The following is a 21,882-nucleotide window of genomic DNA, read 5'->3' on the forward strand; positions in this document are numbered from 1 at the left end:
TTTTGTTGTATTTATTTAATTTAATGCTACATTTAATATGCTAAAATTTTTTTTAAAATTTTTTTTAATGAAAATGGAATGTCTTATTTCAGTTCACCAATTTATTGATTTTTGAAAATAAGTACAAAGAAAATAAGCTTCATACTAAGGGCCTGTTTTACAAAGCTATGCTACCAGCTGCCGCTTGGCAACAGCCCCACTGCCCTTTAAATCTCTGTGGGCTTCGGGGCCATTACCGCACAGCAGCTGCTAGTGCGGCTTTGTAAAACAGGCCCTAAATAATCTCTATATACAAAATTCTGCAAGGCACTGTGAGTAACCTCCCCCTCCCTAGGGTATCACACTTAGTACAATGGTCATTTAACATTAGTGAGTACCAGTGTTAACAATCTGGCAAATCTTCTCAAAGAGCACCACATAGTTAAAAAGTGATCTAGATTATCACTTCTCTCAGCTATGTTTCATATTATATGTAAGATACAATAAATTCCCCAAGTTTTTCCAGTCACAGATAACATATTGTATTGCCCGTTGCCAACATAAGGCTTGATTCATTCATTAAGCAAACCAATTGTGTACCAATAGGTTTGTGACCCCTTTGCAACCCGATTCTGATCCGTGCATGCAAATGAGGGGAAACGGCATGCAAAGTAGGCAGGCAGCGATTCACTAAACAAATCTGGGACACCGACTGGGCTGGCCAATCAACAGAAGAAGCGATTGCTGGGGACCAGTCGCTCACGTCCTTTCCAACTGTCCTTGCCCTGAAATCTCAGCCCTGTAGCCCATCAAACCATCAAAAAAGCCCCCTGCATCTCTGCCGCTCTGCTTCGAAAGGTGAGACCTGCTCTCTGCCTCCCTGACTCTCTTTCTCTCTCTGCCGCCCCGAACCTCTGGTGCTCTCTGCTTCACCGACTCTCTCTCTCTGCTGCCCTGAACCTGCTCTCTGCCTCCCCATGCAGAGTCTCTCCTTCTCCCTCGTCTCTGTACTTCCACATCTCCCTGTGTGCCTGGTGAATGACAAGACTCCCTGTCTCACCGCCCTGAATCTCCTCCCCTGACTCTCCTGCCCTTCCCCAAGCAGTGCGAGCCCGTGGTTGTAACCCACGGGTTTAAAGTGGGTTAAAACCATGGGATCGTGAAGTAAAGTAAAAAAGTAAAGTAAAGTAAAAACCGCAGCTTTTCCTTCACGGTGAGCATGCACAGACCATCTACAGGCAAAAAAGATGTTCTGCGCATGCTTCAGGATCGCTCACTAGTGATCCATGTGGCCGGTGGGCGTTTCTCCGATCGCCCCCATTTGCATCCTGGCCCGTTGTGGATCAGTCGGCCTGCTGCGGATCGGCCACGGATTGGGCACAATTGGGCAGGTTAGTGAATCTAGCCTATAATCCTTAATAAATACATAGTAACATAATAAATGACGGCAGATAAAGAACCGAGTGGTCCATCCAGTCTGCCCAACCATACATGCTCCATAAATTAATTTAATTTAAATGGTCCTTTTTCTTAGATATTTCTGGGCCAAAAATCCCAGAGCCCTGCCCAGTAATGTGCTTAGGTTCCATCTACTGGAATCTCCATCAAACCATCCCAGCCATCGAAACCCTCCCCAGTCTGTCCTCAACTGAATGTCCATATATTTAGTCCTCAACTGAATGTCATATATTCTTCTCCACTGAGTTGTCACCTACAGTAGCAGAACCCCCTGTCATATCTTTTTATTATTATTACCCCCCCCCCCCCTCTGCTGTTAAGATACCAAGTTACCGATTCCAGGATGGAAATGTTTGGCAAGTACTGGTTTTGAACTTACATACCAAAGCAGTGTGGGATATGCAGTGCCTGATTCTGCCCATTGAAATCAGGGTTGAAAGAACGGTAATACACCTGGACAGGGTGATCAGAAATCCAGGACTGTCCCAAAAGCTCCAGCCTTGACCTGGGTAACTTGGCATCTCTGCAGTTGGCGGGTTAATAATCATGTGCTCATTCAGGTGGTACCCCCCCCCTCCAAGTCAGCCCACCATCCTGTGAACTACTGGCATTTGTTTCGTCTTTTTCCTCAGCTGCCAGCAGACCCTTCACACTTTCCCCTATTCTTCAGTCTTACTCTTTTGCAACAATCTCACCCTCCCCAAGTTACATTAAGAAAATGGCTGCTGATTAATATATAGAATCTTACAAGTTATATATCTTACTCATCTCAAGAGCTTTTTCCAAAAGAGAAATATAGCATTATGTTGACCCCTATACCTTAGCATTTGACAACTAAGACAAATGATTTTACTAATTATAGACCAGTTACTTTCATTCTATTGTTGGTTAAGATAATGGACGGTTTAGTACAACAGCTCATGCACTATGTTGTCATTCTGTTCTCTACAACTCTCAGACTGGTTTTAAACCTAAATATAGCTGAATTTAGAAGGGAAATTAGTGTAGGAAGAAAGATTATTGTGCTTCACTTTGACGTATCAAATGCTTTTGACACTGTTGATTATGATAAAATGTTACAGCTTTTAGATAACATCTGCATTATTGGGCAGGTTTATAGAAGGTTTAAAGGGTTTTTTTTGTTGGAGAGATCATATTGGGCTAAGACGACAGGAATTATTTTCTCCCCTCGGATCGAATCTCAAGACTCACCAATCTCACCAATTTTATTTAATATCAAGATGGCTCTGTTGGGAAGGAAATTGGCAAAGTTGGGGTTAAATCCCTTTAATGCTGATGATAGTACTATTTTTATTCCCTTCAAGAGTGATATACTATATATAATATTCATGCAGCTACACTATATATAAAGAGGATTAAATACCATGGAATCCTGGGCAAGCAGCTTTTAAGCTAAAGTTCAATAGATATAAAACATTTTTAATTTTGTCTAGCACTTTTAGTCTGGTTTCATATAGTAGTTTTAAGATTCCTAGCAGTGTCTATTCTCATTTCTTCAGTAAAGGAGTGGTTAAGATAAACGGCCATAGCACAAAGTGGTTCCAGAAATATTTACTAATTTGATATAATCTGTTGTTTTATTAGTATCATAATTCCCAGATATAAGTTCTGGGTTATTTTTGTTTTGTTGTGCAGTGGCTAGAGCCCGTCTCCATAAGCTGCCTTTGCAGCCTGAGTTGCCAACACCAATGAAGCTCACAGCGGCAGCTAAATATCTCCAAGTGCATACCCGCACCAACATTTATCTGGCTCCCATGAAACTACTTCTGCTGCCCTAGTGGTATCATCGGGAAGCAGCCACTCATCCCTTAGGATAGTTATTCTACCTGAGACGAAGGGCTCCTTTTACTAAGCTGCGATAGCGTTTTTAGTGCGTGCAGAATTTTAGCGTGTGCTAAATCCACGCTACGCGGCTCAAAATAACGCCAGCGCGCGCTAAAACCGCTATCGCAGCTTAGTAAAAGGAGCCCTAAGCTTTCATGTAGTTCTGCACACTCTATTAGTTCTGTTCCAGGTCGGCTCCCAACCCAAACAGTAGCTGTGGTCAACACTTTTGCACTGTCAGTGTTCCTCCATGGTCTTACTAGTACAGGTCCTCACTTTCTGATAAACCTCGCCCATTATTCCCCCCATGGCAGCCACAGGACATGCCATTTCTATGGTTGTGAGGCCCTGGGAAGTTTGAACTTTTGCTTGAATTGCCCAGTAATCATGCAAGTCTGATAAGTTGCTTAATTACATCTTATGAGCTCCAGAAGAATGCTTTCTTTGGCACAATTCAGGTACTATGGGAACAGTAAATTTTAGGAATTTTAGTAAATTTTAGCAGTAAATTTTAGGAAACTGATATACACTTCCTATTTTAGCTTAGGAGTGAAGTAAATTACTGTCATTGTATGTGCAAAACTACCTTTTTTGCAGTCTTTGCTCCTGAGAGAAATCATGTAGGAGGTTGCACATGTTAAAACATACCCTGATATCTGAGGGAGAGGGGAAGGAGAAGGGGTGGAGATAAAGATAGGAATAAGAAAGAGGACTGTTAAGGTAGGAGACATGGAAAGAGACAAAGAGGTGAGACCCTTGATGGGAATGATGGAAGAGGAGGGATGAAAAAAGGATCCTGAAAGGGAGAGATAAAGAGAAGAGTGAGGAGAAAAGACCCTTGGGGGGGAGAGAGAGATAAAGAGAAGACTGAGGAGAAAAGACCCTTGGGGGACAGAGAGATAAAGAGAAGAATGAGGAGAAAAGACCCTTGAGGGGGAGCGAGAGAGATAGAGATGCAAAATAAAAGAAATAAAGAACTCAAGAGACGAGGGGATAAAGTGAAGAAAGAGGAACCCAACTCAACAGGAAGGCCACATTAAAAATTCACAAATGAATAGAAAGAGCTAGTCAATGAAGAAAATTAGTAGATGACAATCAGAACAATTTTCATAGTATTAGAAATGTGACTCAAATAGTTGATTGTGAAAACATTCCTTTTGAAAACACTTCAAAAAAATTGTGTAAATCACACTAAAACACCTACTATCAAACACGCTTTAAGAGAAGTAACAGTCAGTGTTCACTACTCAAAGATAACCGATCTCCAGTGTCTGCAGTCAGACCTCAGAGCAAATCATAAGGAATGACTCATATGCAGACTATCATTGATCCTATGTTATCTCAAGAAAACAATTCTAGTGAGCAATTTTGACTGTTGTTGACTGATACTCTATAGAACAATTTTAGATATTATTATGTTCAAACTTCTTATTTGTTGTTCATTATCCTTATGTATTGTTCCTATATATTAAACCGAAACAATACTGTGAAGCAATACTTAGCTTGGGTGGAACTTCTCTACCCAGCCAGTTCAGTGAGCTCAATCCAATCCAAATCGAAACATTCCTTTTGGCCATTTTTTAAATTTTTTTTACAGTTGGAATACTGGGAGGAGTTCTTATGCTTTTATACAATAAGCACTGTGGTAGCCTCACATTACAGGAGATGCTCCTGGATTTGAATGGCCATAAATAAAGAGCCAAAAGAACTTATTCCTCTTGGGACATCATCCAATCCAACACAAAAAACTATTCTTACAGAGAGAGGCCTTATGAGAGACAAGAACAGAATTCAAAAAGGTTATCTACTCAGCCTACCTGAAAAAATAATTACTGCAGGGGGCCCTCATGTAGACCTCAAAAAGCAGCATAAAGGCATGTACTTGTGGTATGGTCAACTCAAAGTAGATACCATGTAATCTCAAGTTACCCTTGCTATAATTCACAGGTGCTTTTAACATTTCTTTTGCCCTATAGTAGTGTCCTTTCCTCTGGAGGTTGTCTTCCCCAGTCAAAATCAGCAGAAGAGGGCTTTGAAGAGGAAAGGAAAGGGAAATTTGGTGGCATCATGTTGCTCGTCAATGATACTCTCTGAAAGGATATTAGTAGTTATGGTTGAGGAGTATAAGAACAGAAATCACTATCACTAGTTTACAGGTTTCACAACAGTAGCCCATTTTTTTATGCTGCAATAAAACAAAGCTGGTTTACAAAAGCAAAACAATACCTAAAATAATTATCTTCAGTTGTTTAAGGTATTCTTATACTATGTAATTATTTTTAAGGATTTCTGTCACAAGCACAAATTGCTAGAAAATTCTTTGGATTTGTGTTTGAGATGTTTGAATTCAATCCTATGTCAAAAACTGAATTCAAACATGCCAAATCAGTGTTCAGCTGGCATTGAAAGTTTCTACATGCTGGAAAAAGGTGTTTAATAAATCTTAATAAATAGATACATTTTACCATTAAGTAAATCCTCTTTGTTCACAAAACCTAGCTATCTATCTACAACATTTCAACTAGACTTCTGAACAACAAGACAGCTTTACGGGTTTAATGACTGCTTTCCAGAAACTCAAGGATGTACTACTATGCTTTACCTCCCACTTGGTTTCCTCAATCTTTGGAAGAAACTCAGCTTGTTCTTTCTTGAACACCATGCATTTTTTTTCTAGTTCTTCTCTCTGTTGAAGAAGTTGCCCAACATCATCTTGAAGCTTTTTTTTCTCCTGTTGAAGTTTGAAGATCTGCAGTTGCAAAGCCTGTTGTGCTCTCTGGGCTTTCTTGGACACTTGTTGCAACTTATTTGCATAGTTCTGCCGGAGGTCCTCCATTTCACGTTCCCAGATCTTTTGCTTTTCTTCAAATACTTGAAAAATAGCTGCCTCACTTTTATCTAAGTTTCTTCTCATCTGGAGGACCTCTTGCTCTTTCTCCCACAGTCTGTCTTCGAGATCTTGAATGATGTCATCACTAGATGGTGAATGAAAAGGCATTGTTTCATTGAGTTGGTTCAATCTGTTGAATGATGATGTGCTCTTACTTGAAGATCGCCCACTATCTGAGGTAGATATTCCATTATATCCCACTATGTTCTTATCTACATAAGTAGTCCCAATACGGTTAATATGGCTAGTTGAAGCACTCATTGGGCCAACATGTTGACTGTAGCCTGTCCCATATGTGGGTAAGCTTGTCAAGGAGTTGCGACCAGAATCAGAGAGACCTCCCACCTGATTTGTAGTCCTGTTAAGGCTAGTCTTCTCATGTCCACTTTTGATCACAGATGAGCTATTGCTGTTGGCATGATTTAAGCTCTTTCTATTTTCTGTTATTCCATTATTCTGTGGTGGACACAAATTCTGCATGGAGTGGAAGTTTTTAGGAACCACTGGTTTAAAAGCCGAAGGTCTAACTAAAGGTTCATTACTCTGTAAAGTAAATAGAGAACAAGTTAAAAATAACAGATCATCTTCCTATAAAAATACAACATACATTAAGGCAAACATGTTTTTTAAGACTGGCAGACAATGTGGAAGTGGGATTTTAGGTGAAAGACATTTCATGTATCAGTTCTAATACTGAATACAACAAAGAGGACAAAATAATTTAATTTATAGTTGATGTGGGATTAGTTAGAACAAAGACTCCATTGGTTTCAGTCACCTTACAAAAGGAAAAAAAAAAACTCAGCAAACAACTCCTGTAAGGAGAAAAACTGCTGTGCTGAAAAAACTTAAAAAGCTAACTAATAATAAATTTAACACACTCTACTCCGAATAAGCCCCAGTTTTACTACAAAAAATGTTGCCATAAATTTAAAAAATGTGTACACATAAAACTTATGTGCAGATTGTTGAAAACCATCTTCAATAGGAGTTCAGCACATAAGAACATAAGAGTTGCCATACTGGGACAGACTGAAGATCCATTAAGCCCAGTTTCCTGTTTCCAACAGTGGCCAGCCCAGGTCCCAAGTACCATATATACTCAAATATAAACTGAGATTTTTGGGCCAAACAAATAGCCCCAAAATGGGGGTTTTGGTTTATATTCAGGTCAGCACTGACCTGCCCCCCTCCTGAACCTGTTGCAGGCCTTTGCAGGGCCTGCAGTAAGACCTGGTGGTCCTGCGGTGGTCCAGGAAAGGAGTGATCGCTCTCGTCTCCTGCCTCAGCCAACTTTAACAATTTTTATCACCCTCCCACTACCTTCCCCCTCCCCCCGGATCTTTTAAATCCCTGGTGGGCCAATAGTGGGCCAGGACATGAGGGACTCCTTCCGTCTCCTGCCCTGGCCGTCTTTAAACAACTGTTATCTTCCTCCCGTCCCCTCTGCATACGTATTAAGAACTTGGTAGTCCAGCAGTGAACCACAGCAGGAGTGACCTTCCTTCGTTCCTACCCTTGCAGTGCCGCTAACAGGGAGGGAGGCCTAACAGGGAGGGAGCCTGGGTGCAGAGCCTGGCAGGGCAGGAAAGGGGAGAGATGGGGAGGGCCTGGAAGCAGAGCCTGGCAGGGAAGTGCACTTGAATATTAACCCCCCCCCTTTATATTCGACTCTACCTTTTCTCCTCCTTTTTTTTTTTGGGGGGGGGAAGATTACCTTGGTTTACATTTGAGAATATATGGTACTTAGCTAGATCACAAGTAGTACAACAGTAGTAATCTTGTTTCATTTTTACTCTGATTTCAGCTGGCACTCCATTCATTATAATCCTTTCATCATGCACTTCATTCCATCACCATCCAGCAGATAACTGCATACTGCCTTTACACATCGACAAAGGCCCCTTGTTTCGCTTGTCTCTGCATCAGGTAGATACATTTCCTCAGGAACTTTCACTCACTTTTTCAGGCACCAAGATGGTGGACCTGTTACAAAAATGCCACTATATAAGGTAACTAATCAGCTTAAGTTTCACATTTAAATGGGCACAATTTTTTCATAAAAAACATTCCACTCAAAAAAACAAATTAATGCCTTTTAATCTGAAAAGCCAATGTGTTTTTTCTGTCTACAGAGTTTTTTAATATCAGCCCCCTCTCAATGACCATACACCATAATTCCTCGAAAGAATGCCCCAAATGTTGATGGTGATGAACCATGTACACTTACATCTTCTTTTTATTAGCACTTTGATGATATACTATTATCCTCGTTTTAAAGGCATGCGATAACGGTCCACAGGGACAACAGGAGCTTATCAATAACTTCAGGTGAATAGCTTTTACACCCTAAGGCTTTGGTCTCAAAAGCCATATCATAAGCCTAAAATGCTCCAGATCCTCCAGAGTGATGAGATCCTGTGAAAGGAGATTTGGATGACAACGAAGTCTGAAAGCCATGTCCCCCTGCAGACACACTAAGTCTGAGTATCACGACCGCCTCGACCAATCTGGAGCTACTGGGATCACTCAACCTGGATGTGTTCTGACCCGCCAAAGCACTCTGCTTATCATTGACCATGGGAAAACACATATATGAGCTCCTTTGCAGGCTAGGCCTGGACTACAGCATCCAGCCTGGTGCCTCCAGACTTCTACCTTCAGCTGAAGAAACAAGTCTCCTTGTTGGATGCTGAGCCATGAGAATGTCGGACGTCCCTAGTGCCCGACTATGCAGTTGATGGCCTTCCAAGAGAGGGACCACTCCCCGGGATCCAACATCTGCTGACTTAGGAAGTCCTCTTGCACCTTCTCCACTCCGGCTACATGAGCTACAGAGATGGCCAAGAGATGGGCTTCCTCTCACTGGAAGAGCAGGTGAACTTCTAAGCTCAGCGATGCACTCCTGGTACCTCCTTGCCTGTTTACATAGGCTATTGCACTTGCATTGTCTGAGAAGACTCGGACTGCCCTTCCTTCTAGGGTGCTGCCCAGGGCTCACAGAGCTAGCCATGTCGCTCTCAGCTCCAAGCAATTGATTGATCACTTCCTCTGAATGGGGACTACTGCCCTTTTAGTGGGTGTCCCTCACAATGAGCTCTCCAACTGAATAAGCTGGCATCCGTCATCAGGACTGTCCACTGGGAGATGCATAGCAGCATACCCCTGTTCAAGGACTGTGGCTCCAGCCACCATTCCAGGCTACTCCATGCCTTGCCCTACCACAGCAGTAGGATGTCCACGGCGTCCAATTGAAGAGACCACCTTGAGAGGAGCAACTCTTGAAGTGGGCACAAATGTGCTCTTGCTCAGGGAACTATATCTATCATGGCTACCATGGATCCCAGTAGTTAGTTTATTTTAAAAAATTTATCAACCCCCTATATATATATATATATATATATATATACACATACACACTAGTCTTTAAGCCCGTTACATTAACGGGCACTAGAATAGATGTGTCTGTCTGTCTGTGTTTCTTTACCTCTCTCTCTCCTTGGCCGCTGTCTGTATCCTTCTGTCTCCCCCTCACCCCCGAGCAAAGCTGTCTGCCCCCACACACATCTCCCCCCCAAATGTCTCTCCATTGCCCTCTTCTGTCTTCCCCCCAGAGCAAAGCTGTCTGTCCCCAGCACACCTCCCCCCAAAGCAACCCCCTTTCCCTCTCCCTGTCTCTCCATGGCCCCTTCTGTCTTCCTCCCCAGAGCAAAGCTGTCTGTCCCCAGCACACCTCCCCCACAAAGCAGCCCCCTTTCTCTCTCCCGCTGATTCTCTCTCTCTCCCTGGCCCCCTTTCTCTGCCTGTCTTTCTATCCCTCTCCCTGCCCCTGTGTCTTTCTTTCTTTCTGTCTCCCTCCCTCCCTCCCGCTGTCTGTCAGTCATTTTTCCCCATTTCCCTGTGCAGCAGCATTTCCATCCCACTTCCCTATGCAGCAGCAACAGCATTTCCCTCCTATCCCCCACTTTCCTGTGCAGAAGCAGCAGCGGTATTTCCCTTCCTCTCCAAGTCCCTGTGTAGCAGTAGCAGCATTTTCCCCCACTCCCCTTACCCTTCCCTGCTCTGTTCGGCCCCTCCCCCTTCTTTTACTGCCGTTGTCCTGCTTGATCTGGTCTGCTCCTGACCCTCCCTCTGCCGACAAACCTCCGGGCTCCAGCCGCGTAGGCAGCACTTTAAACATGCTGCTTCGCGGCCTTCTACTGCCAATTTCCTCTGCCGCGTCTGTCTCCGATGATGTCATCAGAGACGTGGCAGAGGAAATCGGCAGTAGAAGGGCGCAAAGCAGCATGTTTATAGTGCTGCCTACGCCGCTGGAGCCGGGAGGTTTGTGGAGGGTCAACGGCCGGAGCGGGGCTGTGTCCACCACTCAGTTGCTGCTACTGGTGCTGCCGCTGAAGCCAGGAGGTTTGGAGAGAGCACAGTCGCGCTCCTTCAGCCACCGCACGCGCCTCCAGCCCCTGCAAGCGCCGTGAGGTGTCAAATAGAATACTGCCACAGAAGCACACCTCACAACGCCAGGAATCACGAATTTTCAAGAGCGCATGTGCGCTCTAGGGTTTTATTATTATAGATATATCTAGGCGGCATTACAGTAATAACATGCACAAAATATGTCAAACAGGACTTTCACATACATGTTGGGTTACAGGTGAATAATTGCATTTTAAATAATTCTTTACAGTACAATTCATCTTAAAACTAGCATTCAACGTCTCAACTTTATTGAAATGCTTCTAAAAATAGTGTGGTTTTAAGGATTTTTTTAAAAACTTCTGAATATCTGATAACGCTGTTAGCGGTCCTGTTAATTTGTTAAAGATACTGCCAAACTGTGAGGGCCTGCAGGCCGCAGATCTCCCGAATTTACCTCAAGAGCTTCATTTTGCGTGCTTCTGGGAGAAGACCCTGTTCTGTGCCATCTCAAAACAGATTCCCAGGTATTCCAGGGACTGAATCGGATAAAATTGACTATTCCTGAAGTTGGCTACCCAGCCCAACATCTGTAGGAACTGGATCACTTGCTCTACTGCCATCACTCCAACGTCCCTCGAGGGTGCTCTTATGAGCCAAGTGTCTAGTTAAGGATGCACCCGAATTCCTGCATTGCAGAGGTAAGCTGCCACAACTACCATCATCAGGTTCATGGAGCTGTTGCTATGCCACAGGGAAGAGCAAAGAATTGGAAATGCTTGTCCAGAATATGAAGCCTCAAGAACTTTCTGTGAGCCAGAAAGATTGGGAATATGCAAGTATGCCTCTAAGAGAACCAAAGAGACAAGATATGCCCCAGTGCGACTGAGGCAATGACTGACTGCACCGTTTCTATGCAGAAGCAGGGAATCTTGAGGGCTGCATTGACTGACTTTAGATCCAGAAACGGTCTTCAATCTTCTCTTTTGGGTATGATGAAGTATATGGAGTATCTGCCCAAGCCCCATTCTCCTTGCGGTACTGAAAGGTCACTTTGGGCAGCCAAAAAACCTAGAGACTTGAAGAAGGCACAGATAGTTTATTAGCATACGTATGCGACTCCCGAGCTCCAAGCTGGCTTCAGAAGTGCCAAAAACAGGACGTTACAGAAATATTTATACATTCTTCTGGCAATACAACTGAATTCTAGAAAAAACTTTTCACGTGTTACTTTTCTTAACAATCATTGGTCCTCAGCTCACACTAGCAGGTTACTAGCAAGTCACTTATCTAGGCCCTGCAGTCTTTCTGTTGCATGTCGTTTATGCTGAGATAGCCATAAGAAGTTAGAATGTCCAAGCTAACACCCAGTACAGGCAGGTTAGGTCTGCAGCTAAACATAATTCAGCATTTTATTAAAGGGAAAACTTAGTTCAACACTTAGGAAAACCAGACCCAGACTCCTTCAGTACTTGGAAAACCAGTCCCAGACTCCTTCAGTACGAGCTCTATGGCTCCTAGAGCAATGAGCCTTTTCCAGCATTCCTGCCAGAGATCTAGGAGGGGTCAATAGAATTCTAGCTTGTAACCCTCCTGAATGATTCCAGCACCCACTGATCTGAAGAGATCTGTGTCCAAGCCTGCTAGTACTCTGCCGATCTGCCCCCCACCCTTGGGGGAATGGCTGCTGTCCTTGCATCATTGCTGTTTCTTGGAAGCCACAGAGGAATGGGCTCCGGATCCTTGAGGATGCCTGGTGTACCCAAACCTTTGTCTCTGGCCCTGGAATATCCTCTGATTGGAGGACGCTTCCAAATACTGGCAAAGTGGCAGAAGCCACAAATATTTCCCTTGCCAGACTCCCTGGCATTCCAGGTTCTGTTATCTGGTAGGGATTTTGGCTTATGATCCACCACACTAGCCATGAGATTATCCAGGCTCTATGACCAAAACTGGCCATTTGGTTTCAGCAAAAACCAAAATCATAAATCAAACTGCTCCCCTGATCATAAAAGCCACCTTTCAGTAGTGGCCTGCTCCTAGGATCACTCTCCTGTGCCCCTCCTTCCAGGCCTCCCTTAGTAAAGCCCTTCTTGTTTAGTGGCCTCTTTGGGAGCAGAAATAGACCCCCTTCATTTCTGCCCCATGCAGCAACCCCAATCCAAATGGCTACTAAGACTGCTGCAGAAAGTTCCAGCAGCCATGTTGCAACTGGAACCAACCTAGACAGGAACAAGTCTTTACAAAATATTAGAATAAGTGGCAGAAATCATGACTACAGTCCTCTAGGGTAAAGGTCTATGCATATAATTTTTTAAGTACATGCTTAGATTAGTATACATAGCTTTGTCATCAGTGGATATTGACTAGAATACTAATTTAATTTAATGTGGTGTCTTATATTCTGCTAAATCTCCCAAAGGATTCAAAGCGATTTAAAAACAATTAAATTGACTTAAGTAATGGCCAAAAATCTAATCAGGTACTTTGAATTTCCCTCTCTGTCCCAATGGGTTCACAATCTAACTATAGTACCTATGAAAGAAATAATTACTTACATTTACTTATATAAAGAGAAGGAAGAGAGGAAAAGATAATACAATAAATTCAATATATAGATATGCGTAAAAGGGATAACAGAAGGGAAAATTTCAAAATCAAAAACCCCCAAAGAAAAATCATAAAAATAAAAGTAGGAAAAAAAAAAATAGTAAAATTGAACAAGTCCAACAAAAATAAAGCAAAAAGAATATTGAAATAAAATAAAATACTACAGCATCTTACAATAAGATTACAGAAATAATGCAACTGCAGGTATTTGAAATAAGACCAGCTTTCACAGGCTCCTAGTAAAGGATCAACCTAATCAGTATTTACTGATTTTTACCTTTCATCATACTGTCTTAAGGTTACCAGATGTCAAGATTTCCCCGGATATGTCCCTTTTGAGGACATGTCTGGGAGTCCGGACGGCTTTTCAAAACTCAGCACTTTGTCTGGGTTTTGAAAAGCTTCCAATGTCAGGACGGCATCCACGAACGTGCGGATGCAACGCAGTGATGTCGTCGCATCCGCGCATGCATGGATGCAGTCCCAATGCACAAACAGGTTAAGGGGGTAGGAGGCGTGCTGCGGGTGGAACTGGGCATGTCTGGGGGTGTGACCATGGGTACAGATTTTCCTTCGGGAAAATCTGGCAACCCTATACTGGCCTCTTATTGCACATGCAGATGGCAGTCAAAATGCATCATTACTCTTAAGTACAAGATTCATGTAAACACTCCAATGTTATTTACCTGCTCTAACTTTCCAGAAACTGGTAATATCTTTGGTGGATTACTGGGTTCTCTATACTGGGGAGGAGGAGGCGGCATGTTTTTCTCATTGTTTGCTGCTACATTCCCGCACATATCTGCCTTTGTCTTCTCACTTTTGCGCATGTCTCCATTGATGTACATGGAACTGGATATCTTTTCCGACTTGTAGGTTTGCTCTTCCCCTGAGTAGCGATTAGACATCTCTCGATTGGAATATCCATTTCTAGATCCATCAGGCTGCCTAATGCTGTTCTGAGTCCTGGTTCCTACACTTTTCATTGCAAACTCTTGATCGTTGGCTACTCCACTCCCAACACTTCCCATCGTGTTCTGGGAAGTAGAGTCGGATGATGTGCTAGCAAAAGAGTGGAAAGACTCCTGGCCCTGGTAACTTGGATCACCGAGAACAGACCGTGTATCTAACTTTGCCATGGCAACTCAGAAAAGAAGCTGAGGCAGGAGACAGTGGCACTGAAAGAGAGAAGAAAAATATTATATTTCTTTAATAAACTGCCATTTCTTCATCTCTATCTTTGCATTTTCTGTCAGCTTGCTTTATTGTAAACTAGGGATGCACACTCGGCTTAATTAGTGTGCTTAAATTTAATGCACGCTAAATCAATCTCAAATGCATTAACCTACAAATTAACGCATGTTAAACTATCACGCATTAACCCCTCCCTTTTACAAAACCACGATGATGTTTTTTTAGTGCAGGCCGGCACGCTGAATACTCTGCGCTGCGTCCAACGCTCATAGGAACTCTATGAGTGTCAGGTGCAGCGCAAAGCATTCAGCGTGCCGGCCTGCGCTAAAAAACACTATTGTGGTTTTGTAAAAGAAAAAAGGGGGGGGGGAAATAATTTTATGAACACAAGTACTGAAGAGAACTTTTCCAAAATTCACTCAATCCATTTTTTTATGTCAGTTTTAAGCTATGTGGTTAATTTAGTATATCAAGGCAAGATTCATTTACTGTAGCTTATTCCTGTGCTAAAACTCACTAAGTTCATGAGTTTGGACAAGAATAAGCTGACGAAATGAATCTTGACTTGATGAACAAATGTGACTGAATGAATTTTGGAAAAGTGCTCTTCAAATGTGTAAAGCAAACAAAAAACAGTCTTTGAGAATTGGAGAAAAAAGGTAAAATGAAACAAATTTTTGTCCTATGCACATCTCTAGTACACATTTCCCATTAGAGGTGGGGATGCTATTTGTGGTGAGACATCTTCAACATCAAGCCTTTACAAAATGTGTTGGTATTTCCTTTTGGCCCAGAAGCGTAGAGAAACATGGTTCAGCCTCTTCCCTACCCCTAAAAAAACACACTGACTTTTTAAAATATTAGCTACAAAGTGAGTTCAGTATTTCTTCAAACAGAATGCTTAATTAAAATATCTAAACAGTGACTTTTGTCATTTTTCTAGTGACTTCTGAAACATGGCAGGACTCACATTTCAAAGCAATCCCACTCACTGATACTGACACTAATATTTTGTGTGTTGATGTGAAGACCACAAAACTCCCCTGTTATTTGCCTATGGACTATGTGTGTTGTAACATAGGATCTCTACAAAGAGAAGCAGTACTGTTTCAGAATAACTCCATAGCACCCCTTTCTTTTCCTTTCAGTAAACATGAATTTCATCCTGAGTAAGGTATGTCCCAAGCACTGGGAGGCGTCTAAGGCTTTGGGCCCTGTCTAAAGGGGCTCATATGGTAAAGAGTTTTTCTCTCATTCTATGTCAAGAAAAAGTGTGCTTGGTACAGAGGGTCCAAAATGGGGAGGGGGGGGGAATTGTTGGTATATAAGCCTCTTTGTGTGCTCACTAGGAACATTTTCCCTACATCAAGTTCAAATATTATTATAATGCTAGCTGTCATCTAAATTCCATGAATGGCTCTGTTGGTGAGTTTCACAACCCATATCACTTGTACACTGAAGCCCCTTAGTTCTTATTAGTAATAACATCACAAACAGCATGAAATTTGCAAAACAGCTGTAGATTCTTAAGGGCAATCTGCAAGTGTTCATATACAAGGCTATGCAATTTTAGAGAGATACCTGCATTACTACATTTATCCCCTGCATACATAATCCCATAGTTTTGTAGCATTCCAGTGGACTAAGGTCAGGGCCGAATTAAAGGGTAGGCCCAGGAGGCACGTGCCTAGAGCCTGAAATTGTCAGGGGTCCTAGGGCTGGTGTTAGGGTGGAGCAAACAGGGCAGCTGCCTGGGCCCCACAGATCCAGGAGGACCTGCGGTCCAAACTTCTTTATTCAACACCTAAAATTTCCTTATCAGAGGGGCCCCAACACGGCAGCTGTTCTCACAAACTGCCGGCGGCTGCCCCAAAACTTTCCCTCTGCGGCGATTTGCCCTGTCGGAAATGGGAAGTTGTGGCAGAGGGTAAACGGCTGTTGTCAGTGAGCATGGGGCATTGACGCCATTTGTGAAAGCTTCAGGTTTGAAAATAATTCTACATGCAAAATGACACCAGCGCAAGGTTTTAAAATTATAACCAGGATTTATTGAATTATTGGTTCTATTTTTCCATTATTAGATCAAAAGAATAGCATAATTGCTTACGTTGCGCTCATGGGAGATCATCATCGTGGCCAAAGACTGGCCTTCTCACAATGGTCTCGTCTTTCTATCTCATTACAGTCTATTATATAACTTTTGGTTTAGTGACATCATCAAGTTTGACGACCAATAACATTTCTATGGGTGGTCTTAAAGTTTAGACAAAGAAACATTCCTCCATGTTTAAAAGTTATACAAAGTTTCAGATGATTTCTGAATTAACATTAACATTCAAAAGAATTCACAATTATTAACATGGTAAATTCTCAGTCCTTCCATGCTGACAAGTTCTGAGCCTTAAAGAAAAAAAAAACTCCTAAGCTGACAGATTCAAATTGCACAGCCTTACACAGAAATCTTACTCAGGAGGAAAAAGGGGGGGTTAAATCCCCCTCTCCTCTTCCTGAAGCGTGTTTATGCTTATAAAACCATTTATATATCCACAATCATATTTTACATTCATGTCACCACATATCACATTCATGGGCCCCAAACATTCATAATTTCATTCATATCTTGGCCATTCATACTTCATACATTTTATATCTCAGTTTGGAATATGGAATCTAATATGCTTTTTCTAACTGGTCTAAGCACATCTGTTTTCAATTAGAACCACGAGGCTAAAGGCAGGAAGCTGAACAAAGAACAGAAACTATTCACTGGCACAAGATGCTGGCCTAAGACAGGACAGTCATAGTAAAGAACCTAAACTGGACTCCATGTCTCATGTAGTCATGATTTCCACTATGATTTAGCTCAACAGCAAAATACACAAGAAAACACCATTCTTTTCCTTATATTAATCTTTAGTGTGTTTTTCTTTCTTCTGGCCTTAGCTACATTATATTTAAATGTTTTATTCACCTATTTTTCGTACGCTTCTATTTGGGCGTGGTCCTTAACTAACACAGATGTTTGTCTAACTAGAATTACCCAGAATCATACGAAAAACTACAAAAATACTGCACTATCATGCTTCTGACCTCCATTGCATCGTACCATAAACAGCACGCTAGCCACGCGCCACGCTTCCATAATCCCCTCTTGGATATTACTGAATTTATGAAGTAATATTCAGAATTGAGCTCGTGGTCTTATCTGTGGCGCTGGGGTTTACTCTGGGTACGGTTCTTCTCATGGATCAGTGTGTCTGTGCAAGTATATTCTTTTAAATGCCAATTAGATAGCAAAAGCCAGAAAAATGTACTACCTAGGCCTGCAACGGCAGGTGCCTAGAAGATCTTACCCAAAGCTTACTTGAATTCTCTAGTGAGAATGCAAGCAAATCCCATCCACTATTCTAGATAAAACCCATCTAAGTGTACATTTATGTAAGTTGCTGTCTAAACCATATCATATAGGAAACTTACCATTCCAGTGGTAGTTAGGCAGTGTCTGTTCTAGGTGCAAGTACAGTCCTAGAGCAGAGACGTCTGTTGTTTTATTCATAGAGGTATTCATGAAACTCCAGTACTTTTAAAGTTTAAAAGTCAGAAAATTTAGAGAAAGTATAGTTAAAGAGAAATAGAACCCTAGATTTCCCTAAGATAAAGAGAACCTCAGTATTACCTAATTTAATTAGTCCCTATGCTCAAAAGTGTTATGTTATAAAATCTTGGAATTAAATCAATAAAGTGTAAAATAATGCACAGTGTTAAGAAAACCCAAATATATGCTTAATATGGAAATGTACTCATGTGCAGATAATGCATGCACATCAGATATAAGTTTTCTTTTTCTGTGTGTGTTGCAGGAACTCATTTCTCAAATTTAAATTAAAATCATTAAAAGGACTGATGATATCAGCTGTTAAACCCAATTAAACAATATTGTGGCACTGTGTTACAGCTTAGAAGCTGCCACTGTGTATAGAAATACAGTCATATGAAATAAAATTTAAAATACAGGATACACAAAATATTTTCTGAGAACAATGCATGAAGACAATGATAAAGAAAATACAGTTGTTAATACAATATCAGAATAAGTCTATGAAATTATGCAAAAGCATAATTAAAGTTCAGAAGCCTAATTCAAATGAAGTGATTTAAAGTAACATGGTTTAAGATAAAGTCTGTTTTTTCCGTTCAAAATTTTTTTTATGAGTCCAGAAATGTCTTTTGCAAATAGTTTTAGCAACTTGTAAGGTCGGAGTCTCTAAATTAATTTCAGTGAAATTTAAATCATGGCTTTAAAAAGTTCATGCTGCAACGTTTTCATAATTCAAGCTTGGCTTTTCTGTAACTATGAAATTGCTTTTTTCTTTACACCCGGTACAACTGAAAGGTAAGCACAGCTCATTAGTTGAAGACAAAGGAATACTGAAATTCCCGCCGAAAATTCAGCATCGGAATTTTTTTTTCTGTGTTCTCCACAGCTCTAGTGGTGGTATGTGGTACTGCTGGTCAGTGTAAATCCTGGAAGGAAAGCACATGTTCATTAACAAAAGAACAAAGAAAAAAACACATAGCACTTTATCCCCTCTGCAAACAGTACTAATTCTTGTATTGCAGAGTCTTCTGTGCAAAATTGTTGAAACGATTCAAAGAAGGTTCTTAACTGAAACACAAAACATACAGATTAAATAGACTTTTTTCAGGGTCCTGTAGTACCAAAATTGGCCACAGGAAAATTTAAACATGCAGACACATTCTCTACATGGTAAAATTAGACTTTCTTTTTTTCTAACATCAGGGAATTATTCTCAATTTCATATTTTTTTATTAGGTTCCTATCCTGAAGAGCTTACTTGTAAAAAGTAAGAAAATTTCAATTCCGAATTCATCCACTTACATAAAAGTTTATTATAATTGTTCTTTTCTGTTAACCAAGTTAGCAAGCCCTTTGTTTCACATTTATTTCGATTTTCAAAAAAATATAGGTACTTAACCTCTACTTTCGTTAATCTTTTTATTTTAAACTTCCCAATTTAATTTTAAAATGTATTTAAATTTAATTACTCCCTAATCATACATTTTGGACAATGCACAAGTTTAAAAATACTTTATAAACCATGCAGGGGAACAAAAATTCATATTCAAAATTAATTTGAACCCTGAGATAAAAATATAAAGGCAGGGATTTTATTTTTCCCTTATGCACACTTGCCTGCTTTTAAGCATGGTATCTGTTTTTTGGAATAAATCTTTTTTTTTTCCACAAAATTATCCTTTCACTGTTGAATACATTCCCAAGTCCAGCAGAATTCTTTTCTCTTCTCCCATCTTCCCTATCGAACTTCTAATTAATACATTTCACAAGCTTTCTTTCCACATTCCTGTACATTCGTTCTACAGACTATCTCCCGGCTTTGAAATCGCCAGACATTTAACTTTCTTTTCCTTTTCACTTCACTTTCTTGTTTAAAAATCACTTTCCAATTCCTTCTGATCCTACAGTTCTGTTCCAATATTCTGATAACCTGTTGGAAATCTGTAGCCCTGAGACAAAGGACTCCATTGCTGCTATTCCCTCCCCCTCTTTCCTCACGTGATAGCTCTGTGGAAGGCGAGGGAGGAAAAAGGTGGGGGTGAAAATCCCCCATTTGCAGCCCGCTCTTTCAAACAAAGGAAACTGAAGGGAACGGGAAGCCATTAACTTTATTTTTCTTTTTCCAGAGACAAGAGAAAAAGTTAGGGCAGAGAGAGACAGAACTGGAGTTTAGAAAGACAAAGCTGAGAAACACAATTTCTTTTTTTTTTCTTTTCAAAGTAGTTACTTCAGATAGGCACTGAAAATGCAGAGAGAGAGACAAAGAAAGAGGGGGGGGTGCCCTCAGCCCGTTTTTTTCAAACAAAAAGACGGGACAGAGGGAAACTTTTCAAAGTCAGATTAAAACAGACAGTTTTCACTTTCACAGAGAGAAACAAGTTAGTTCAGAGACAAAGCTTAGACACACAGCAGGAAAGAACAAATTTGTTTTTTTTCTTCAAACTTAATAACGCATTTTCAAACAAGCAAAAACTTACATTCACAGAGGAGACCTGCTCTCTACTGGGCACTTTTTTTCTTCTTTCAGACGGGCACTGCTCAGTTTAAAAGCCAGATGGAAAAATGCCAGCACTGCAAGGTTTTTTCTTTCTTTTCACAACATTCTTTCTGTGTTACTTTTATTTCTAATTTTTTCTTTTTTTTCTTTTTCCATTAATATTTAATTTCTTATGTACAGATATATACAAGCATGCATGCTCCTTACTGTTAAATAATTTTTAATATTTTTAATTTTTAATTTTTTTTTTTTTATTATTATTTTTTTCTTTAATCAGGCGTAATACTCACAATTTTCCAGTTTTCCGGTCCCGTTTTATCTCTAATTTCCGCCATATTCCTGCGCAGCCAGTCAACCTGTGACTACCTTTTGTTACACAACCATGCGAAATCTCTAAAGGTCATAGAGCTTCTATGAATAACCTATAAGCTTTTTCAATGCGTCAAATTAGTTAGTTCCCGGGTTTCGGCACCAATTGAGCATGGGGCATTGACGCCATTTGTGAAAGCTTCAGGTTTGAAAATAATTCTACATGCAAAATGACACCAGCGCAAGGTTTTAAAATTATAACCAGGATTTATTGAATTATTGGTTCTATTTTTCCATTATTAGATCAAAAGAATAGCATAATTGCTTACGTTGCGCTCATGGGAGATCATCATCGTGGCCAAAGACTGGCCTTCTCACAATGGTCTCGTCTTTCTATCTCATTACAGTCTATTATATAACTTTTGGTTTAGTGACATCATCAAGTTTGACGACCAATAACATTTCTATGGGTGGTCTTAAAGTTTAGACAAAGAAACATTCCTCCATGTTTAAAAGTTATACAAAGTTTCAGATGATTTCTGAATTAACATTAACATTCAAAAGAATTCACAATTATTAACATGGTAAATTCTCAGTCCTTCCATGCTGACAAGTTCTGAGCCTTAAAGGAAAAAAAAACTCCTAAGCTGACAGATTCAAATTGCACAGCCTTACACAGAAATCTTACTCAGGAGGAAAAAGGGGGGGTTAAATCCCCCTCTCCTCTTCCTGAAGCGTGTTTATGCTTATAAAACCATTTATATATCCACAATCATATTTTACATTCATGTCACCACATATCACATTCATGGGCCCCAAACATTCATAATTTCATTCATATCTTGGCCATTCATACTTCATACATTTTATATCTCAGTTTGGAATATGGAATCTAATATGCTTTTTCTAACTGGTCTAAGCACATCTGTTTTCAATTAGAACCACGAGGCTAAAGGCAGGAAGCTGAACAAAGAACAGAAACTATTCACTGGCACAAGATGCTGGCCTAAGACAGGACAGTCATAGTAAAGAACCTAAACTGGACTCCATGTCTCATGTAGTCATGATTTCCACTATGATTTAGCTCAACAG

At 40.8% G+C, this 21,882-nt stretch overlaps 1 protein-coding gene across 6 annotated transcripts in view; it reads right to left on the reverse strand.

Annotated features, from left to right (window-relative positions):
* Positions 1-21,882, reverse strand: part of LZTS3 (leucine zipper tumor suppressor family member 3) — a 303,348-nt gene that overhangs the window by 21,681 nt on the left and 259,785 nt on the right. For 5 of the 6 annotated variants that reach the window (XM_033953014.1, XM_033953032.1, XM_033953006.1 and 2 more), the window contains 2 exons: positions 13,879-14,370; positions 5,885-6,715 (listed from right to left, as the gene is read on the reverse strand). In XM_033953014.1, coding sequence (XP_033808905.1) covers positions 5,885-6,715; positions 13,879-14,331 — 1,284 coding nt within the window. In that variant the 5' untranslated portion in view covers positions 14,332-14,370. Of the gene's footprint in view, positions 1-5,884; positions 6,716-13,878; positions 14,371-21,882 lie in introns of those variants that run through there. The other variant, XM_033953048.1, reaches the window with a different exon arrangement.

Source organism: Geotrypetes seraphini, chromosome 1, assembly GCF_902459505.1.
Source record: "Geotrypetes seraphini chromosome 1, aGeoSer1.1, whole genome shotgun sequence".
In the NCBI taxonomy this organism is placed as follows: domain Eukaryota; kingdom Metazoa; phylum Chordata; class Amphibia; order Gymnophiona; family Dermophiidae; genus Geotrypetes; species Geotrypetes seraphini.